The sequence below is a fragment of the Xyrauchen texanus genome, chromosome 26 (genome assembly GCF_025860055.1).
Source record: "Xyrauchen texanus isolate HMW12.3.18 chromosome 26, RBS_HiC_50CHRs, whole genome shotgun sequence".
Classification (NCBI taxonomy): domain Eukaryota; kingdom Metazoa; phylum Chordata; class Actinopteri; order Cypriniformes; family Catostomidae; genus Xyrauchen; species Xyrauchen texanus.
The window spans coordinates 21164829-21186912 of NC_068301.1; the positions used below are offsets into that span (position 1 = coordinate 21164829).

At 43.1% G+C, this 22084-nt stretch overlaps 1 protein-coding gene across 1 annotated transcript in view; it reads right to left on the reverse strand.

Annotated features, from left to right (window-relative positions):
• The window catches only part of LOC127620401 (thrombospondin type-1 domain-containing protein 7A), a 166874-nt gene that overhangs the window by 76401 nt on the left and 68389 nt on the right, over positions 1 to 22084 (reverse strand). The window contains exons 3-4 of the mRNA XM_052093629.1: positions 16814 to 17062; positions 4495 to 4676 (exon numbers count right to left, since the gene is read on the reverse strand). Of these exons, the coding sequence (XP_051949589.1) occupies positions 4495 to 4676; positions 16814 to 17062 (431 nt within the window). The remainder of the gene's footprint in view (positions 1 to 4494; positions 4677 to 16813; positions 17063 to 22084) is intronic.

Below are 22084 nucleotides of genomic sequence, written 5' to 3' on the forward strand. Positions count from 1 at the left end.
AAATTTGCAAAGATTTCAAACAAACTTCTTTCACGTTACCATTATGGGGTATTGTTTGTAGAATTTTGAGGAAAATAATTAATTTAATACATTTTGGAATAAGGCTGTAACATAACAAAATGTTTAAAAGTGAAGCGCTGTGAATACTGTATATAGCATGTGATATTGCAAAAGCAATGTATCTTGGTAAAACCCAATGGCAGCTAGTTTCTATTAAATTAATATCCAAGTATATCTCAATCGACAGCATATGTGGCACAATGTTGATTACAAAAAATAAATAAATAAACTTATAAATGGATACATTTTTGGAGGATTTTACAGGCAGAAATGTGAAGCTGAAGTCTTCTGTTAAAACTTTTGTATTATTTGAGATGTAAATTTGTTTCAATTGTTTTTACCGTCATTTTAGCGTATATTCACCTGAATGTCAATCAATGTCTCTGCATTCATTTTTCACACTAAAATCACCAAACGTCTTGTGGTTATAATTTTGGTTTACGGCTTGGCCCCATTAACGTTCATCACAACCCAGATTTTAGCTTTTTTTCTGTGGTAATATATACTAGCCACAATGCTGTTGATTAAGCTTGTCTTCTATTGAATATCCCTATAAAGTGAAAGGCCATGGATACATTGACAGCTCCCATCTACTTCAAAGTGGAAAGACTGAAAACACCAACACTGTAAGTCATAATATATTTAAAATCATCAATAAAACCCAACAACAATTGTACCATACATTTACTCATGCTAAAAACTGTATTTTCAGACTGGCTCTTTAAAAACAATTCACATTGCCTCAACAAACACCAACATTTAAAAAAAACAAAATACAATATTGTATTTGTAATGATAGGAAACTAAACTTTCATTTTCACACTGCCATAATGAGTTAGCCTTTAAAGGAATAGTTCACCCAAAATGAAATTATGTCATAATTAACTCACTCTCTGTGGGTGTGAGTGTATGTCTGTCTATGTGTGGCCCTGCGATGGACTGGCGACCTGTCCGGGGTGTCCCCCGCCTTTCGCCCAATGTTAGCTGGGATAGGCTCCAGCCCCCCGCGACCCTGTACACAGGATAAGCGGTTGACGATGGATGGATGGATGGATGGATGGATAACTCACTCTCATGATGCTCCAAACTTGTATGACTTTATTTCATATGTGGAACATAGGCAATGTTTTAAATAATATTTACAGAAGATGACTTACATTTCTCACCTAAACCTTATGTCTTCTGAAGGCTTGGAATATGATGCACAAGCTGCATGGACTACATTTATTATACTTTGGGACCCTTTTTAAGCCTTAAAGTGCCATTGTATTGAAAAGACATACTGAGATGTTTATAAAACAACTCCTTCTGTGTTTCAAATGAGAAAGCAAGTCAAACGGGTTTGGAACAACATGAATGTGAGTAAATGAGTCAAATTAACATTCTTGGGTAAACTACTCCTGTGACTGAAAAGGGGGTCCTCCATTTCTCCTGCTGCCACATTAAGTATTACGAAGTGGTCTGTCTTCCACATTGTCAAGAGTAGCCAGGGTGGAGGAAAACTTGGATGTCCACCAAACAAATTTTACACAGGATTTAGCTATGATCCCTGAAACTGAATGACCAGATTAGATCTGCTTAAAGCTCACGGTGTCTGTCCTTGAGTCAACCACAGCTCTCACTGTCTGGCATTAATGTAAATAAATACCTGTGAATAATTCCAGAGAGCCAGTGGCAAATCACTTGTATATGTCCATTCATGAGCTTTCTAATCCTCTCAAATCTGTCTGAAATTCCCTGTGGGGAAAAGTGCCTGATTGATTCTTCATTGATTAAAACTGAACCAGGCAAATGAGAAATAAGTTAAAAGCTGCAGTTTGTAATTTCTATACCACTTGAATATCCAAACAGAAGTGCAAAATTAATTATTGTTTTCAAGCAGGTTTCCTGAAGCTCCACCCATCTTCCATTGGTTGGATGAACAGATAGACCGGCCTTGGCAACGGTTGAGTCAATGTTACTCTGTCGGGCTGGTTGTGACACTCAAACATACAGAGTAATGTTCTGAAAGCACTACAAAGCCTCAGTGTTACACTTACACTTTTTTGTCTCTGCACATTAGGCTGGGATAGGAGAAATAGTTTAACATTGAAAAAATTACACTTTAGCTTTAATCAGAGAAAGACAATAGAGTAGAAAATATCTAAACAGGTTTTGATAAGGTGATAGGCAGCATGTAGCAGGTAATGAGGGAGATACAAATAAAACAATGAAATATGTAAAAAGAGTATAATTACTGTATTCATCATATGAGACAGAACTAGACAAGGTGTGGAAAAGCTTGAGGTGTATGTATGTGTTCATGAGTGTGAAATAGATAGAAAGTGTATGTGTTCCTTTTCTTCATCTCACACAGTTCTTCCATCTGTCAATGTGTGTCTCTTCAGTGCACCAAGACTGTCACCTTCCCAGCAGGAGGCTTCTGTCAGTGCCATGTGCCTCCCTTAACGCCACATTATGGATGGGATTCCGGCACTAGCTGGCAAGACTTCCTCATAGGTGGGAGGGATGGACACTCATGCCCTGATTTTCTAAGATCCCAAATAATTGCTTGTGCGATCTAAGTAATTGTGTGTGAACGTCATTGTGATTAATTTACTAAGAATATTTGAGCGAATAGCCACACAAGGATTGATCGGAAGCATTGTTGAAAATACTGAAATACAGTTGGAGGACATAAATTGTCAGTGTTTTTGTTTTTCTTAGAGTAAGGGGCCATTCATACTATGACTAGAACTATGACAAGAACAGAATGCAGGTTTCTCGAGGCTCGTTTAAAAAAGTTATTTAAAACCTGATATGGCATCTAGAAAAATGCAATGCTCCAGCATGAGACATTGAAGACACTGTGGTTAAATCCATAACTTAAAAAGTTATATGATAGGTGTGGATGACAAACCAAATCAATATTTTTTTAGCCTTTGTTTTTGTTATAAATTTCCACTTTCACTATCACATCTGAAAGTAACATGTGGCACCTGTTAAGTTTCATGTCACATCTGGAAGTGAAAGTGGATATTTACAGTAAAAAAAAGACTTAAATATTGATCTGCTTCTCACACAGACCTATAATATCACTTCTGTTGATATGGATTTTAACACTGGAGTCATACTGATTGCTTTAATGCTCCCTTTGTGTGCATTTTGGACCTTCAGATATCTGGCCACATTTTACTTCCATCAAAAGGACCAAAAGATATTCTTCTAAAAACCTTTGTTTGTGCTCTGCAGAAGAAAGTCATTCACATTTGGGATGGCATGAAGGTGAGTAAATGATGAGATAATTCCCATTTTTGGGTGAACTACCCCTTTAATGCATGTGAGCAAGCCAAAAGCATTGGTTAATTGTAAGTATTCTCCACGTGTGGTTTTAACCTGTTAAAGTGGCTTATTTCTAAAGGAAAGCTGCTTGCTTTGTCTTATTTTCTATGGTGTGGCCAGGCCAGACCGGCCAATGAGGACAGCTGTGGACATTTGAATAAGATCCCTGGCGGTTGGCGATTCATCTCTCTGAGCAGATGGAAGGGGAGTTTCTGTGTCAGTCTGAGAGTGAGTGCGGGCATGGCATCAGCCTCTGAGCACCGAATGAGGCATTGGCATCTCCCTGTTTCTGTCATATTGCTCTAGAGGGAATATGTGTTTGGGTGTATCTGCACCTGTGTATATGTGACGGCATTAGCACTTACATTCCAAAGAAGCTGCCTCATTAATTTCAACTGCACTGCCTTCTTTATTCCTTAACTCCCCCCTAGTCGACTTATTTCAGCCCTTAAAGACAATCCAATTATATGTTGGCTTGAGTTGTGCTACAGTGCAGATACTGTATACTGTAAACCGAGCTTTGTCTCCAGCTTACCTTTCTGTGACTTTGTAAGTCTGTGCATGGGCAGAGGTTGCCTTATCAAAAATAGAAAGGTGATCTTACCATTAACTTGGCATCAAGAATGTTACTCATGGTTCACACATACTCCATGCGTGGGGCGTGAGTGAGGCGTCACCAGCACATTTTGTTTTACAATTTATTTGTCTGCATGCAAGTAAATATAATATCAGTGATTTGAAACAATTTGGCATTAAAACATCTGAACCATTAAACTATCGGTATCAGCAGATGATGTGCTAAATAATGGGATCTTGGTATAGGCACAAATATTTTGTATCGGTGCATCCCTAATTATTATATATATTTTTTTTATTCAACTGTTTAAGTTGAGACTGACATTTAAATGATTGGTAATAGAGAGGTAAATATGTTCGGGAAATGTCCCTGACCAGATTCGATCCAACATTACCCACATGAGCACCAAGTATCTGTGTCTGAAACACATGAGTTAACCACTATACCACAGGTACAAACAAGCAGAGGATTAAGACAATGATATCGATCATTATGAAAATGCTAAATCAATATGTTCTACAGTCAAGTTATGGTACCGTCTTTGTTCTTGAGGGAGCTGAGGTTAGATGAGGTTTCTGTTGGGGCTTGAACGCAGTAGACCTCCCTAGTTTGAACCCCACCTCCACAGAGCCCAGTCTGGTTGCTCCGGCGACGGTCCTGTTGGCTCAGGAGCACGTCTATCCTGCAATCGCTCCACTCTGTGTTTCTCCAATTATACCTGCAGAGAGAGAGAGGGTGGCAAAAGAGAGGGAGGGAGGGTAATTCAGTAAAGTATAAACAAAACTGTGATGATAAGCATTCAAAGACCTCTTAACCCACCATTGTTCTCTTAATTTATCCTCTTTTAGCTCAAAACTGTGAGACAGTGATTTTTTTTCTTTCTATTTTTAGTTTTTTTTACAAAAATAAATGTCTTTTGATTAATAAATATAGTTAATTTTTAAATAATCAGAGATAATTGCAGTCAGGATGTGCACCAAGGCCATAGTTTTATTGAGCATTCTAAGGTTTGATAGCTGGATTGCTGCATTTTAATTCATCATGGTAACAAAAAAAAAAACAAGCTAAACTGCATAAAAAATTAAGCATTTCAGGACAACCATTAAAAATAACTTCACATATTTCCAAATGGCAAATGCACACTTTGATTTGTTGCCTTTCTGGATAAAAGTCATACTTTTTTATAAATATAATCATTCATCATTCATTATCATTACTATAGTGTTTAGATACTGACAGTAGATTATCAGAGAGCAAAATAGAAAGATACATTACAACTTTTAACTGTGATATTGAATGCACCTTCTAATTTATTTTGAAAGAATTTAATAAAGAAGAACTCAATAAAGATTAACTAATTAATCAGTCATAGGATTTAATAAATCATATATTTTCATAATGAGTTTGACTTTTTCTAATGTCTTTAATGAAGCTCCATGTGCCAAGGCAAAATGTAGAATAAATTTTTTTTTTATTAGTTATGAACAAAATCTGGTATTTTTTGACTATATGATCTGTCCTTAGACAGATGGGTTTGGCTCAACTATGCTTTAATAAATGTATATCTAATCATTCCATTAATGTGTGTATGTACAGCCCATAACTGGACAATACAAAGAAAAAAAACATTTAATACATTTTCATTTTCAGTATTGGTTTTGGTGCAGTTACTGCATTTTGACTTTGTAGAGCAGAGCTGGAGGAAAACAAAATATTACCAAGTATTGTCTAGTGTTGTGAATGAGCACTGGCTGAACAGGACAGAAATTCCTCTCTGTGGTTAGCCTTTAATCACCTTTTCTTTTCCATATGTGCCTCAATGATCAAAGCCTGAGGGCAGGCTTCAAGGGAAGTGTGTGTGTGCATTTTGTGTGTCTGTGTGTTTAAATGTCCAGTGACCTTCAAGTTTAATAAATAGTTCTTCCAGCCTTTAAAAGAGCTCAAAACATCAAGAGAGCATTTTTGTAAAATATGTCTTGACCATGAACATGCACTCTAAACTAGGAAGGAAAAAATACAAGCATTTAGAATACAATAATTTAGAATGCAATTAGCTGGTTTCTTAACAAAGTGAAAATTCCTGCTGGCTTCCTACTGTGATGCTCTAAACCTCTTACTGAATCACAAATGAAGTCCATTTGACCTCACACATTTAGAGCTTACATATTCATGAGCTTTGAGTTAATGTAATGTTCAGGCAGGCAGAGCAGAACAGGAGCATGCGAAGATGATGATGTAGTGAGAACCCAAGAGCATTTTATTGACTAAGTGTATCCAATCAGGAAATCTGGGAATCAGATAAGGCTGCAGACCACGGGGGACCAGATGGGGCTGGAGACCACATGGGGCCAGAGGGTGCTGGAAACTATGGTGGAGCAGAGGGCAGAGCTGGCAAAGGACCAGGACAAATCAGGAGACGAAGGATGAGCCGGCAGTGGGCTTGGTGAGGCATGGCCTAGCGAGACAGAGTGTGGAGTCTGTGGCAATAGAAGTGGCTCCAGGTAGGGAGTGGGGTCCAGCGGCATGGGGGTGACCACAGCACAGGGTCAGGAGGCCTGGGAGGCGGCTACAGGGCAGGAACAGGGTCAAGAGGACTGGGAGGCAGCCGCAGGGCAGAAAGCACATAGTTCTGGGCTGTGGCTGCTGGACAGGGTTCAGGAGGGAGCGGCTCAGAGGGCAGAGCCATGGAAGACTCAGGGAGCAAAGCCGTGGAAGGCTCAGGCACTGGCCAAAATAGGGAACATTCTTAGTGGCTGTAAGCATAGGCAGTGGCAGGGTAACAGTCTCCATGGCCGTGTTCACAGACAGTGATGAGGGAATGACCTCTGTGGTCATGGGCACTGGCATTGATGGGGAACAGCCTTTGTGGCTGTGAGCATAGGTAGTGATAGTGGAACGGCCTCCATGGCCGTGAACACTGGCAGTGACAGGGGAACGACCTCCATGGTCTTGAGTACAGGCAGTGATAGGGGAACAACCTCCATGGTTGTGAACACTGGCAGTGACAGGTGAACGACCTCCATGGTAGGGAACACTGGCAGTGACAGGGGAATGACCTCCATGGTCGTGAGCACAAGCAGTGATAGGGAACAGCCTTCATGGTCGTGAGCACAGGCAGTGATGAGGGAACGGCCTTCGTGTCCGTGAATATGGGCAGTGTTAGGGGAATGGCCACCATGGTCGTGAGCACAGGCAGTGATAGGGGAACGGCCTCCATGGCAGTGAGCTCTAGCAGTGACAGGGGAACAAGCTCTGTGGTCGTGAGCACGGGCAATGACTGGGTAGCAGGAGCCCTTCTTCTCCTCTTCTGCTTCCGGATGGCTGTAAGCACAGCTGTGGGCGAATTGGAAAGCAGTGCCGTGGGAGGCTTGAGGGACAGAGATGTGGGAGGATCGATGAAGGAAGTCTCCAGGACCACCGAGGCTGGAGAGAAAGTGGTATCCTTTGAAGGGTGCTCAGAGACCACAGGATCCATTGTGTTTATTGACTAAGTGTATCCAAAAAAACGTGAAAGAAACAAAACATGAACCAAACAGGAATAGAATATGACTTGATTTGACAAATTAAAACAAAGACTATGACACAACGTTATAGGAAAGTACAATCACAATACTCAACAAAAGACAAAGGCAAACATGAGGGCTTAAAAACATAAACTAGGGTTAACAAGAAAATGTCTCGGGTTACATGTGTAACCCTTGTTCCCTGAAAAAGGCGGAACGAGATGTTGCGCTGCTAAGTGCTACGGGGAACAATCTTGCATTGTGAGCAGCTGTGAATTTGTGTGAAACACGTCAATGAACATTGACCTGAATTTATAGCCTCGGCTGGTGAAGATCATTAGATGCACCTGTGGCCAGGCTATAAAATATAGGCGTCACCAGCATGTCGACAGATACCTTTTTCTGAAGAGCAGTCCTGGGACGTCCCAGTGTGGCAAAGCAGTGCAACATCTCGTTCTGCCTTTTTCAGGGAACAAGGGTTACACATGTAACCCGAGACGTTCCCTTTACAAAAGGCTTCACTACGATGTTGCGCTGCTAAGCGCTATGGGGAACGCAATACCCACGCCGCCGCACTTGGGGCTGTCCGGACCCCTACGGTTGTGCAGTGTACTCACAAAAATGCGAGAGGTCTCAGACATGAGCTTGAGATGTCGACTCAAGGGCATAAGAGCCCGGAGTAGCATAAACATCTAAACCATTAAATTTTGATGAATGTGTGCGGAGAGGACCAGCCTGCCGCATCACAAACTTGTTCAGGCATGAGCTGAGATGTCGACTCAAGGACATAAGAGTCCGGAGTAGCAAAGCATCTAACCCATAAAGTTCGATGAATGTGTGCGAAGAGAACCCTATCGCAACACAAACTTGTCATAAAAACTGATGAATGTGAGCGGAGAGGACCAGCCTGCCGCATCACAAACTTGTTCAGGCATGAGCTGAGATGTCGACTCAAGGGCATAGGAGCCCAGAGTAGCATGAACATCCAAACTATAAAATCTGATGAATGTGTGCGGAGAGGACCAGCCTGCCGCATCACAAACTTGTTCATGCATGAGCCTGTCATAAAAACTGAGGAATGTGCATGGAGAGGACCAGCCTGCCATGTCACAAACTTATTCAGGCACGAGTTTGGGATGTGGACTCAAGGACGTAAGAATCCGGAGTAGCAGAAACATCTAACCCATGAAGATTGATGAACATGTGTGGAAAGGACCAGCCTGCCGCATCACGAATGTGTTCAGGCACGAGCCTGCCATAAAAACTGAGGAATGTGCATGGAGAGGACCAGCCTGCCATGTCACAAACTTATTCAGGCACGAGTTTGGGATGTGGACTCAAGGACGTAAGAATCCGGAGTAGCAGAAACATCTAACCCATGAAGATTGATGAACATGTGTGGAAAGGACCAGCCTGCCGCATCACGAATGTGTTCAGGCACGAGCCTGCCATAAAAAACTGAAGAATGTGCGCGGAGAGGACCAGCCTGCCACGTCACAAACCCATTCAGGCATGAGCTTGGGATGTTGACTCAAGGACGTAAGAGCCCGGAGTAGCATGAACATCCAAACTATAAAATCTGATGAATGTGTGCGGAGAGGACCAGCCTGCCGCATCACAAACCTGCTGCAGAGGGACCCCTCTAGCCAAGGCTTTAGAGGCGGCGACCCCTCTGGTGGAGTGAGCCCTGAGACCTACTGGCGAAGCTTGACCGCGCGCCTCATAGGCCAGGGCAATAGCATCCCTCACCCAATGTGACATAGTCTGCTTGGTAGCGGCTTCCCCCTGTTGCGGCCCACAAAGCAGACAAGCAATTGCCCAGACTTACGCCACTGGCTAGTGCGGTGGACATAAGTTTGAAGGGCACGGACTGGGCAGAGTCCGTGAAGACTTTCCTGCTCCGGCGTTAAAAACAGCGGGGAGCAGAAGGCTTCCAGAGTGACAGGGTGTAGTGTCGAAAAAGGCACCTTAGGAAGGTAGTCAGGATGAGGATGCAGGATAGCTTTGGCCATACCTGGGGCAAACTCTAAACAGGCCGGCAAAACAGACAGAGCCTGTAGATCCCCGATTTTCTTAAGAGAGGTAATCGCCACAAGAAAAACCAGCTTGAGAGTCAGAAGTCTATCAGACGCTGACTCTAGAGGTTCAAAGGGGGTTTCGGCCAGACCCTCCAGGACTATTGCGAAGTCCCATGAGGGAGTTCTGGTCCTAACAGGAGGCCTCATTCGCCTGGCTCCACGAATGAAGCGAGCGAGTAGAGGGTGCCTCCCCAAAGGCGCCCCGTCCATCAAGGCATGGCAAGCCGAAATGGCAGCCACATAAACCCTGAGAGTAGCGGGGCATATGCCTGCTGACAGTTTTTCCTGCAGAAAGTCCAGAACTGAAACAATTTGGCAGTTAACTGGATCTGCACCATTTAAACTGCACCACCTTTCGAAGACACCCCATTTATTGGTGTAGATTCTTCTGGTGGAGGGAGCCCTAGCACTAAGAATGGTCTCGATAACTTCAGGCGACAGCCCTGTGTTCCTCAGTTGGTACCCTTCAGGGGCCAAACATGAAGTTTCCACAATTCGGGCCGGGGATGAAATATCGTCCCCTGTGCCTGAGACAGAAGGTCCCTCCTGTCCGGAATCGCCCAAGGCTGAGCCGTCGAGGAGAGATATAATTTCTGAGAACCAAATCCTGTTCGGCCAGTGAGGCGCTATCAGTAAGAGGCAAGACCCTTGCTGGCGAACTCTGGCTAAGACTTCCGGGAGCAGAGAAACCGGGGGAAAAGCATACAGACACATTCTGGGCCATGTATGCGCCAACGCGTCCAGACCCAGGGGGGCTGGGTGACTCAGAGAGAAGTAGAGGGGACATTGCGCAGTCTCTTGAGAGGCGAAGAGGTCCACTTCTGCTCTGTAAAATCTCTCCCAAATTTGTTGTACTACCTCGGGGTGGAGTTTTCACTCGCCCCTCAGTATGTTTTGTCTGGACAGCAAATCTGCTCCCACATTTAGGCGTCCAGGGATGTAAATTGCAGACCTCCTTGACGGTTTATGTAGGAGACTGCTGCTGTGTTGTCCACCCACACAAGGACATGGCAGCCTCTCAGATGTCGGAGGAATTATTTTAGGGCCAGAAATACCGCCATCAGCTCGAGGCAGTTGATGTGCCAATCGAGCTGATGACCCTCCCATTCCCCTTGGGCTTGACGACCACTTAAGATCGCACCGTCAGGGAGGCGTCTGTTGTTAGCATCCTGCGACGACATGACACACCGAGAGTGGGACCCAAGGTAAGGAACCGGGGTCTGAGCCACATAGAAAGGGAACGAAGCGCTCAGCGCATAACCCTTATTTGCCTTAGGGGACTGGCCCTTGGATGAAATCCCCTGGCTTTTAGCCACAGCTGAAACAGTCTCATATGGAGAAGGCCCAATGGAATCACCGTGGATGCAGATGCCATGAGACCTAGTATTCGTTGATACTGATGAACAGTGCAACTTTGACCTAGCCTGAGATTGCTCAGGGAGTTCTGGATGGAGACAACTGTGCCCACATCGTGAACGAGTTCCATATAATCCATAGGTAATTTCCTGGGTTGGAGCAAGAACGCTCTTCTGGACGTTGAGTCTCAGACCCAGAGAATCTAGATGAGCCAAGATGATATCCCTGTGCTGAACTGCCAGTTCTTGAGATTGTGCTAGTATCAGCCAGTCGTCTAAATAATTCAGAATGCGGATGCCCTGGAGTCGCAAAGGAGCCAGTGCTGCATCCATGCATTTCGTGAATGTGCGGGGTGATAGGGCTAGGCCGAATGGAAGAACCCGATACTGGAAGGCTTCAGTCCCGAAGCGAACCTCAGGAACTTCCTGTGCTGTGGCAGAATTCCAATATGGAAATATGCGTCCAAGAGATCGATCGTGACCAGCCAATCGAGATGTTGGATCTGAGACACGACCGACTTGACAGTTAGCATCTTGAACTTGAACACCCTGACCGAGCGGTTCAAGCCTCGAAGATCTAGAATCGGATGCAACCCCCCACCCTTCTTGGGAACCAGGAAGTATCTGCTGTAATAGCCTGACTCTTTCTCTGGAAGGGGAACATGTTCTATGGCCCCTTTTGCCAAGAGATTTTGCAGTTCTTTCCACAGTAGACATGCCTGCTCCGGTCTTACTGTAGTGGGAACCATGCCGTTGAAACGCGGAGGGCGGCGAGCGAATTGAATTCTGTAGCCTCTTTCTACTGTCTTTAGAACCCACATAGAAATACCTGGCAGAAGTTTCCACGCTGCCAGGTTCTCTGAGATGGGTACTAATTTCAACACTTCCTGTTGAGGGGGTGTTGAGTGTTCCGTGTCCTGGACTAAGGCAGGAAGCAACGGTACACCCAACTCTTTGTTGGAAGCCTCTATCACCCGAAACACCAAAGGCGGCGGGAGTGAAGAGGTTTCGTGAGGGTATCGGGAGGGCCGAAGTGGATGATACACGCGCCCGTCCCGAAGGGAACTACCCTCACAAAGTTGGGTACAAGAACGTCAGGGCTTCTTTCTTTTAGAGATCACAGCCCTGAGGTCCTCCTTGGGCGGCTGCTGAGGGCGACGAGCCTGTCCCCAGTCCCTACGAGGGGGACACGACTCGCCACGCTCTGTTTTTGAGCCTCTCCCCTAGCAGAGGAGGGGCGAGACTGGGTGGCCGACGGGCCGCCCCCTGAGTGCGGCGAGGAAGAAACTGCCCAAAGGCTTCCTCATGGCTTTTCGCCTCCTGGAATCTGGAGATAACCGTATTCATGGTGTCTCCGAAGAGACCAGAAGGCGAAACCGGGCATCGATTAAGAAAACTCTGTCCCTATCTCGGATGCCTGACAGGTTAAGCCATAAATGCCTCTCCGTACTGACTAAAGCGGACATAGACCGGCCAATGGCACGGGCTGACTGCTTGGTCGCTGGAGAGACAAATCCGTAGCTCAACGACGCTCTGAAAAGGCCTCTTCGTCGAGAGTTTCACCCGCACTCAGATCTTTTAGCAGGTCAGCCTGGTATGCCTGTAACACAGCCATGGTGTGCAGCGCAGCACCAGCCTGACCTGCCGCTGATAAGCCCTCCCCACTAGCATGGAGGTAGTCCTGCATGGCTTATAGGGAGAGCAGGTTTTTCAAGGGCGATGCCGAACCCGGCAGAGATAACCCGCAAGTGTCTCTTCGACCGGCGGCATCCTCGACTACCCTCGCGCCTCAGCACCCACGATAGTCGAAATATAACGACGTCGAGGGCACGTGAACGCCGAGGTATAAGGGTTCCTCCACGAACGAGCAAGCTCATCGTGGAGGTCATCAAAGAAGGGAAGGGACTGATGAGGTGTTCCCTTCCCTTGGCCATCAGACAGAAATCTATCCTCTAATTTGGAGTGTTTGGGGGTTTCTTGGTCACGTGGCCAGTCTAATTGAAGTCTGGCCACAGCAAGAGTCACCACATCGAGTAACTCCTCAGAGGATTTTGCATCATGTTTTGAGTGCTCTGATGTGGGTAACTCGAAATCTATAGACCCAAGGGAATCGAGGTCCCCCTCCTGAACTGAAGAGGTGCCGGAGCGTGCTTCAAGAACACGAGAAGGACCAGCCGGATCTGGGGAGAGGGCGAGCGAAAGGGACGCACCCGTCTCTCGCTCCTCAGCCAGATCCATACGAGAGTCCCACGAATGAAGTGCGGGTGCTGGCTCTCGGAGGTAAGCGAGGCGAGCGTGAAGCATCCCGACCGAAAGAAGGTCACAATCGCGCGCACCGCCCGCCCCAACGCAGAGCAGCGTGCTCTTCCCCAAACAACAAAGCAAAACTCATGCGTGTCCTTGTTCGTCATGAGACGTTGACAAGGAAACACGAATCGTTTGCTCTGTTTCTCCGTCATTCTCTCTTTTTTCTTTTTTTTTTATATGTAAATATATATACACTTTCAGAGCAGAGAGAGAAAGAAAGAAAGTTCTGCGCACTGCCTAACAATTTCTAACTCCTAACAAAGAGGGAAGAAAGTTTTCTAGTAGATTGTGAGACACACAGCATAGTATGCTCTGAATGAAAAATATCTGTCGACATGCTGGTGACGCCTCTATTTTATAGTCTGGCCACAGGTGCATCTAATGATCTTCACCAGCCGAGGCTATAAATTCAGGTCAATGTTCATTGACGTGTTTCACACAAATTCACAGCTGCTCACAATGCAAGATTGTTCCCCGTAGCGCTTAGCAGCGCAACATCGTAGTGAAGCCTTTTGTAAAGGGAACAAAAATACCAATGACAAGACTGAACTAATAACATGAAAAGACAAGACTAATTAACCATGACCCAATAAGAACAAGACACATAAAACATGAAGGAAACAGGAAACCACATGACTAACACATATGACCAGAAACAGGAGGTAAACTAATTTCAAAATAAAAGACATGAAATCAAAAAAAAAATTCAAAATATGAACAAAACACACATAAATGGGACAGTTAGTGTGTGTTCTTTATATGTGTGCATGTCTATGTGCCACCAAAACAGCGCCAACCCGCATCTCAGAAATGTACTCTGAGATGCTATTCTTCTCACCAAAATTGTACAGAGCAGTTATCTGAGTTACTGTAGACTTTGTCAGTTTGAACCAGTCTGGCCATTTATGTTCTGCTTTCCATTGAACTTTTGATAGGGAGTTTGGATTGAAAACACATAGATGCTTTATGGCCATAGGATGCTCCCTTGCTCCCTTCCTCCTTTGATCCCTATTTAGTGAATTACTTGACCTCCAGTGTGCTGTCTGTCTGCACTGGTCTCAGAAAGGTTCAAAATGCACCTTACTTTCAACCTAACTCCATATAAAGCCTCTGAAAGCAATATTTTTCAGATTGTGGATGCATCCATTGATTTGTTCCATTCAGTTTGGTAATGCACAGTAAATATATGAATTCTTAGGAAAACACACATTAGTGTGTTTAGCAGCATGGCATTTCACAATAAACAGCTCAAACCTTTTAAATGGCATATCGGATGAAACTAGAGATCCTAATCTTTTGACTCAAACAAGTTTCAATGTAAAATCTTAATTAGGTTTCTCACTAGATGTAGTTGGCATTTCTCCCAAAGACGAGCTCCACTGTGGTCAGGGCCATATTGTTTTGTCACATGACTCCGTGCATTGGAATTTTAACCCTTTATGGACAGCAGAGTCTCCTGAACAGAGATCAGTCAGTTTAAATACATTTAAATAATCCGCTGCATATAGCGATGCCAAAAAACAATTTCCGCGGATGTGTACGCGGGGTCGCACAAGGTTAAAAATTATGTTTGTTTTTCTTACAAATTACTAATAAAAATATGATAACACTTAACAATAAGGTTCTATTTGATAACATTAGTAAATACGTTAGGTATCATACACATTTATTAATCTAGTTTAATGTTAATTTATGAAAATACAATTGTTAATTGTTAGTTCAGGATACTTCATAATCCATTTACTAATGTTAAAATATAAAACGTTTAATTTTTAAAGTGCTGCAAAAGTATTGTTCGTTGTTAATTCATGTTAACTACTGTTAACAAATGCGACCTTATTGTAAAGTCTTACCATAAATATACACGTGTATAAATGTGATGCCATTTTCCCTAATTTTATTGTTTCTTGTGTCAATTAAAGCAAGCTATTTTAAATATAGAGATTGTGGATGTTAAAAATCTGGCATGATGCTTCCTCACATGCAAAACACAACTGAGAGTTGAGAGATATGGCAGAGTGGAATATTTTCAGTTAATAATTATAAAAATTTTGTCCGGTTCCTTACAAAAAGCCATCGTATGTCAAAACATTATAATGCAACTCCTTTTATGTTCTAAGAAAGAAAGCAAAAAATCACACCAGCTTGGAACGAGTTTTGGAGAGTGAATAAATAATGAAATCATTTTCATTTTTGGGTGAACTATCCCATTAAGAGATTAAACAGTGGGTGAGTATTAAACTTTAATTGTTACAAGCCATTGCCGACCACCTGAATCTCACTCTGGAGGGACATTTGGTCATAAACTCCTGCTGTAAAGGATTCTTAGTGACAGCAGTAAAAGTACACATGGGGTTTGATGAGGGAGCATTGCCTGGCACACACTGGGTCGGCTCCATGGGAGAGGCATTCATCTCCATCTAATACAAGGGAACACAGACTCTGCTCTCATGTGTGTAGCAAGGTGATGAGTGATGGGGACCGGACCAGCCCATCTGTGGAGGAGATCAGATTGGACAGCGTGTCGCCTGTCCTCTCAGACATTCCCTATTCATCAGCTCACCCCCTCTAGATTGGCGCCGTGCCAAACCACAAACCCGCTGCTATCTCTCTATCTCCCACAGCAGGATAAACACCCCCCTCCCCCCACCCCGAACCAGTTGACTTCTCCATCTGTGTTTTAACATGTTCAAGCTATTCAAAAGCCACTAACAGATGACGTCCATACAGAGAGATGAACGGTTATTGTCACTTCTGTTAACATCAGGTCAATTCAACTGCTGACATCCTTGTGTGTAGTTAATTTTAGACACTACTTGTGGTGGCATGGTTACCTCAATCCGGGTGGCGGAGGACAAGTCTCAGTTGCCTCCACTTCTGAGACCGTCAGTCCATGCCCTTATCATGTGGCTCGTTGTGCATGACAACGCATGTGGAGGCTCATGCTACTCTCCACAATTCACGCACAAATTATCCATTTCACCATTGAGAGCGTAAACCGCTAATCACGACCGCGAAGAGGTTACCCCATGTGACTACCCTCCCTAGCAACAGGCCAATTTGGTTGCTTATGAGACCTGGCTGGAGTCATTCAGCACACCCTGGATTCGAACTTGTGACTCCAGACGTGGTAGTCGGCGTCCAAACTCGCTGAGTTAACCAGGCCCCCACAGAATTTCATTTTAGGGTGAACTATCCCTTTAATGTTTGGTGTGCTACTCCCACAAAGCTATCAGATGGCTTGAGAAGCACATAAATCATATGTAATGCTTTTTATCCTTTTTCAATCTGGCTGTATAAATCACTATCCACTTTCAGAACAGCTCAGAAATGTATGGATTACCCCCTGCAGGATTCAAACCTACAACATATTGGTTACCAGTCTTAATCATTAACCACTATGCCACATCACTGCAGTTGAAGTGTTCATCAACAGTTGTACTGACGCTGCAGTGTATTTGTGAAATGTAATCTTAAAATGCAATCTTTAACATAAATGTTTATAATGGTTGCTTAGTCAAGTTGTAGGCCAGAATTAGATCTAGTCTTAATATTAGCTCTAACATTAATTTCATGATCTAGGTTGTGAAATAGAACTTATGTAGTACATACACTACACATGGAGGAATTCCTTCTCCCTGTGGTGAACATGGCTCGCTCTCGTCCAACTCAGGGCACTCTATTCCTCCACCCACGGGGAACAGCTGCACCTGGCGTGTGCGTGTGCGCTGTCCCTTGCGTCCATTCAGATCATAGCATTCCTTTGAGCAGGTAGACCAGTCCGACCACTCTGACAATTCACAGTCCTTGGGGATGACACAGGCTTGGTAGGTCACTGGGAGAATCTGCTGGTAACAAAGGCTAAAGAGAGAAAAGATAAGTCTGTTACTGATACATGAATGTTTTAATATAACTCAAATTATTTAAAGACAAAGTGTGTAATTTCTATGCCACTTGCATCAACAAATTAAACCGCAAAAATAAACATTGTTTCAAACAGCTTTCTGAATACACCCCATGTCTGCCATTGGCCAAAGAATCAGACGGTCCTACCCCAAATTCACAACACTAGTTGAGCCAGTGTTACTCTGTTGGGCAGGCCACATCACTCATACAAACAGAGGAATGTTGAAAGTGCCATAAAACCACAATGTTTACACTTTTGGGGGTATTCAAAATATGAATGGCTTACTTACAGTAAAACAAAATAAAATAAAAAGATCAGAATATTAATGTTGCTTAGACTCTGACCCAGTATATCATCAGGAGTTTTTCACAGCCCTGCTGTTGTTTTTCATTCTCACTGCAGTCAGTACAGATTGCAATTCAATTTAGATATGTATCTAACTTTGATGTCCATGAATTTTAATTAAAATGCATCAATAGGCTGATTTCTGCGAATGCTTCGTGTGGGGGGGTGGGCATGATTGAGCCTGGCCCTCACCAGAGCTCCTAAACTTGTAAGGAATATCTGCATTTGTCTTAAAGAAATTCTTTATCCAAAAATTTAAATTGTGTCATAATTTAATCATCCTCATGTTGTTCCAACCCCTTATGACTTGTTTCTTGTTTCTTATAAAGAAACATGCATATGCAATGCTCATGAACATGAAATGGACTTCAAGATTTTCAATAAAAACTACTTACAATATGAGTTGTTTCTCACCAAAACCAAAGCCTATATTGTATGCTTTCAGAAGACTAGGAATATGATGCACAAGTCCTGTGTTCTATTTTTATGATACTTTTGGACACTTGTTATGCTTTAAAGTGAGTCACTATTAACTGTCATTGTATTGAGAAGACGGACCGTGAATATATCTTGTACTTTTCAGTTCCGTATACGAGAGAAAGACATATAGATTTTGGAATAACATGAGGGTGAGTAAATGATGACCAGAATTTACATTTTTGAGTAAACTTACACTTTTAGCATCTATTATAGATCAGAAGTTACATAATACTGTCATTGCAACACTTTGATACACATGCATAAATTAAGTACATTAATAATATGGCCATGTTGACATTTATGCAATGCAAGGTCTGATTTTGTATCTTCGTTTTCTTGTCCCTGACCTTGCCATTTCACACATTTGATCCATGGCAGGACGCAGCATTAATGCGGTCATCAGCATCAGCTAAGCCTCTTTGGGGATTTCAGCCATCTGTGAAGTCAATGAGTAACTCTAATGTACTGATCTGCCTAGGACAGTGCACATCTCCCTCCCAACTTCCTTCACTAAAATCCAAATAACAACACATACAGCCAGATATGACATGTCCCCATTCTAACTCTAGAAGGGGAACACATGGCCTGTTTTATAGTCACACTGACTGGATCAAAGTGGATGTTGACAGGTATATTGCTAGAGGAAATGCTGAAATTCACTTCAAATCTAAAGGTGAATGGTAAAATTTCCATACTGCTTGACAATATATCTTTTACTAACAAAGTTTCTGTGGTAGCCGTTCATCATGTGAGACAGAATGAGGACAAACATGTATTAGATATACTTTATGTGCAGTGTTGGGTAAGCTACTCTTTTGAAAAAGTAGTTAGCTACACTACAAGTTACAATCAAAAAGTAGCTAGCTACATTGAAGCTAATTAATGAGGCAATATTTTTTTTAATGTTACTATCAAGCCAATAATATTAATAACAAAATGTACACTAATGACATTTATTAATTAATGTTTAATTAAATATATTAAATGTATTTAATACTTTAATGAACAGTAACATTAATACAGCTAATAATGGTCATAAAATAAAATGCAACACAACAGTCTAAAATAAAAACAAGTCACATTTTTAAGTCACACTTTTCAGTCCTGCTGTGGCCAGGTGTAGCCTACTTCCCTAAAGATCCAATTTTTATAAAAAACTCTCCTTGTTTCTCCCCTCACCTGGGTTCATGCTCATTGTATTTTCTGACTTTTTTGCCATCGACATGTAAGTGCCAGCTTTATAGGTCACATACCGAGGTTGCTCTACAAATATTTATTCGCTTTGTTCAGGTCCAAAAAAAGTGGACGGATGGTCATCCTAGATCAGGGGTCAGGAACCTATGGGCCTTTAGTAAAAATCAAGTGTCTCGCTGGGTGTCTCACCATTCACCAACACATAATTGTTTAAAACTCTCTACAGATCATTTTCCTGCAGAAAGTGTGGGTGTGATTGCAAAGCTTGAAGTCAATGACACTGTTTTGATTTCCTTTCTCACAAATTTGTCGTACGGCCAACTCCTGGTGAACAAGGTTTGAAATGAACACCTGCCAAATGCAGATTTTTCATGTGGAGTATTTTGCTGATATACCAGCCACTGTGGAATGCAACGTGTAATATGTGATATATTGTGAGTGATATATTACAAGAAATTAGACACAAAGACGTGCATTTGATGAAACGTGATTATATTTTGAAGAACAGATGAAAGAAAAGCTGCCGATGTGCGTCTGATTTGATATATGTGCGCAGTGAGCTCTGAGTGTAATGAAAGTGCTTCTCTAAGACACACACATGCATAGAGTTTTGGGATTCGTTTGCCAAGAACTATTGATCTTAGCTGTTAAGAGCATTTTCAACAAGCGATTTTATAAACGTTCGTTATTTTTTATGTGCACTCAAGTTCTGAAACTAGCACCAGCCACCCACAAAGTGACACATGACAAGAAATGCTGTTAGTCAAAAATGCGTGCGCTTGAAGAAACACACTTTATTATATTTTTAAGAACAGTCAAAAGAAAAGCCGTCAGTGCTCTTGTCTGATTTTCTGTTTTGGCATGCAACGGGGCGCTGGCTCGTGGAGCAAGGGCATATAAAGAGTTATCACTCCTTTTTCTCTATTTTATTCAATTTGAAATCTGTTTGGAAGAATAATGTAATCTATGAGAATGCTGCAAATGATCTCCGATCATCTCGTGAGTTTTGCTTTATTTCCACGGAGCAGTTCACTCATACACATTGGCTGTGTCTCCTTTGGAAGAATGTGTCCTCCGGAGGTCACATTTGTCGGCCACATACGTCATCGAGGCTGTCTCGTTTAATTTTTTTAATTACATTTTTTTATTGGGAATGCAAAAAAGGTTAACATTTATATAAATGTAAGTGCATATACATAAAAGGCATTGACAACAGATAAAAAATAAAAAAAGAAGACAAAAAAATTATTAAACGAGACTGACGTATGCGGCCGACAAAATAGAGAACTCCGGAGGACGGATCGTTCCAAACGAGACACAGCTATTGTGAATGCAATTCTGCAGGTTTGGTAATATATAATACAGGTATCTTTGTATTAAATAAACAAAGACGAAAGTGATTAAATCATAAAGTAATACAAGACATGTTCACCTTGAAGCTAAAATTGAGTTCTGTTTTCTTTTCTTTAGACAGCATTAACTGTATTACCAAAACGCAATACAAACACATTCGATAAGAACACACATTTGGCAGCATTTTTTAAGAACATGAAGGAATTTATTAGGCTTATTTATTATGATGATATTTATCATTTTCTTTACATTTATAATTGCTTTAGTTCTTAATTTGCACCTGTTGTGATACTTGTGTGATGGCAAATGGAAACCGTAAATGTTTTTATTTGGGGAGATGGATATATATAAGATTTTTTATCACTTCTTTATTTTAATTGCTTTTTTTGTTTCGTTTAAAGTGCAATTTGAATTTAGAAATGTATTTTAAGTTCCCCGTCTGTCGCTCACTTTGACGTTGTGTCGAAGTAGTGACACTAGGGGTCTCTCTTGAGAGCCTTTCACATCTCTGATCTATGAGAAAAGGCCAATGAGAAATTGGCAGACAGAATTTGCATAAATTTGCATATATTTGGTATAAACGTCCTTTTCAGGACACGTCTTTAGAAAGATGCCCTTCCGCTCCTGAGTACTCTCCGCTCCTGACGGCCACAGGCGCTGTCTCGTGTGTCTGGGCAACGATCACATCCAGGCAGCGTTTGTGGATGGCTCATGTTCACACTGCGAGAACATGACCATGGCAACGTTGCGGTCGAAGCTTTCCATTCTCAGAAGTAACGCCACTCCAGCCACCCCCCAGTGTCGCTCCTTCTTCCAACGGAAATGACGACCCGGCAGGCATTGGAGGTGATTTGGAGATGGCAGCGGGCTCGGTTTTGCCGGGTACGCCCCCGCGAACCACCCACCCCCGGCACACTCATTGACTTCCGTCCGGACTCGAGGCAACAGCGGCTCGCCTCACAGCCAGCCTGCCTATCCTCTTGAGCCCCCCCAAGCTGGATGACCTCGCCACTGCATTGGAGGGTGAACCCATGTTCCCACCCCCACCCCCACCCCACTCCCCCCTTCGGGGGTGTCTGCTTTACCACAGTATACGGCGAAGATGTCAAATCCCTGCATGAGGAAATACTGACTCTCTTACACAAAGACGCGATAGAGCCTGTGCCTCCAACTGACATGAAGAAAAATGGTTTCTACAGCCCTTACTTCATCATACCCAAGAAAGGCGGCGGCTTACGACCGAACTTGGACTTGCGAGTTTTCAACCTTGCACAAACTCCCGTTCTAAATGCTCAAGCAAAAACACATTTTAACTTGCGTCCGGCATCTAGATTGGTTCACAGCGGTAGACCTGAACGACGCGTAATTCCACGTCTAATATTGCAGACATCGTCCCTTTCTACGGTTTGTGTTCGACAGCCAGGCATATCAGTACAAGGTCGTCACCTTTGGCATTTCCCTGTCCCCTCGCATCTTTACGAAGGTCGCAGATGCAGCCCTTACCCTGCTCCGGGAACCAGGCGTCCACATACTCAACTACCTCGATGACTGGCTCATCCTGGCCCACTCCCGAAAGTTACTATGTGCCCACTGGGACCAGGTGC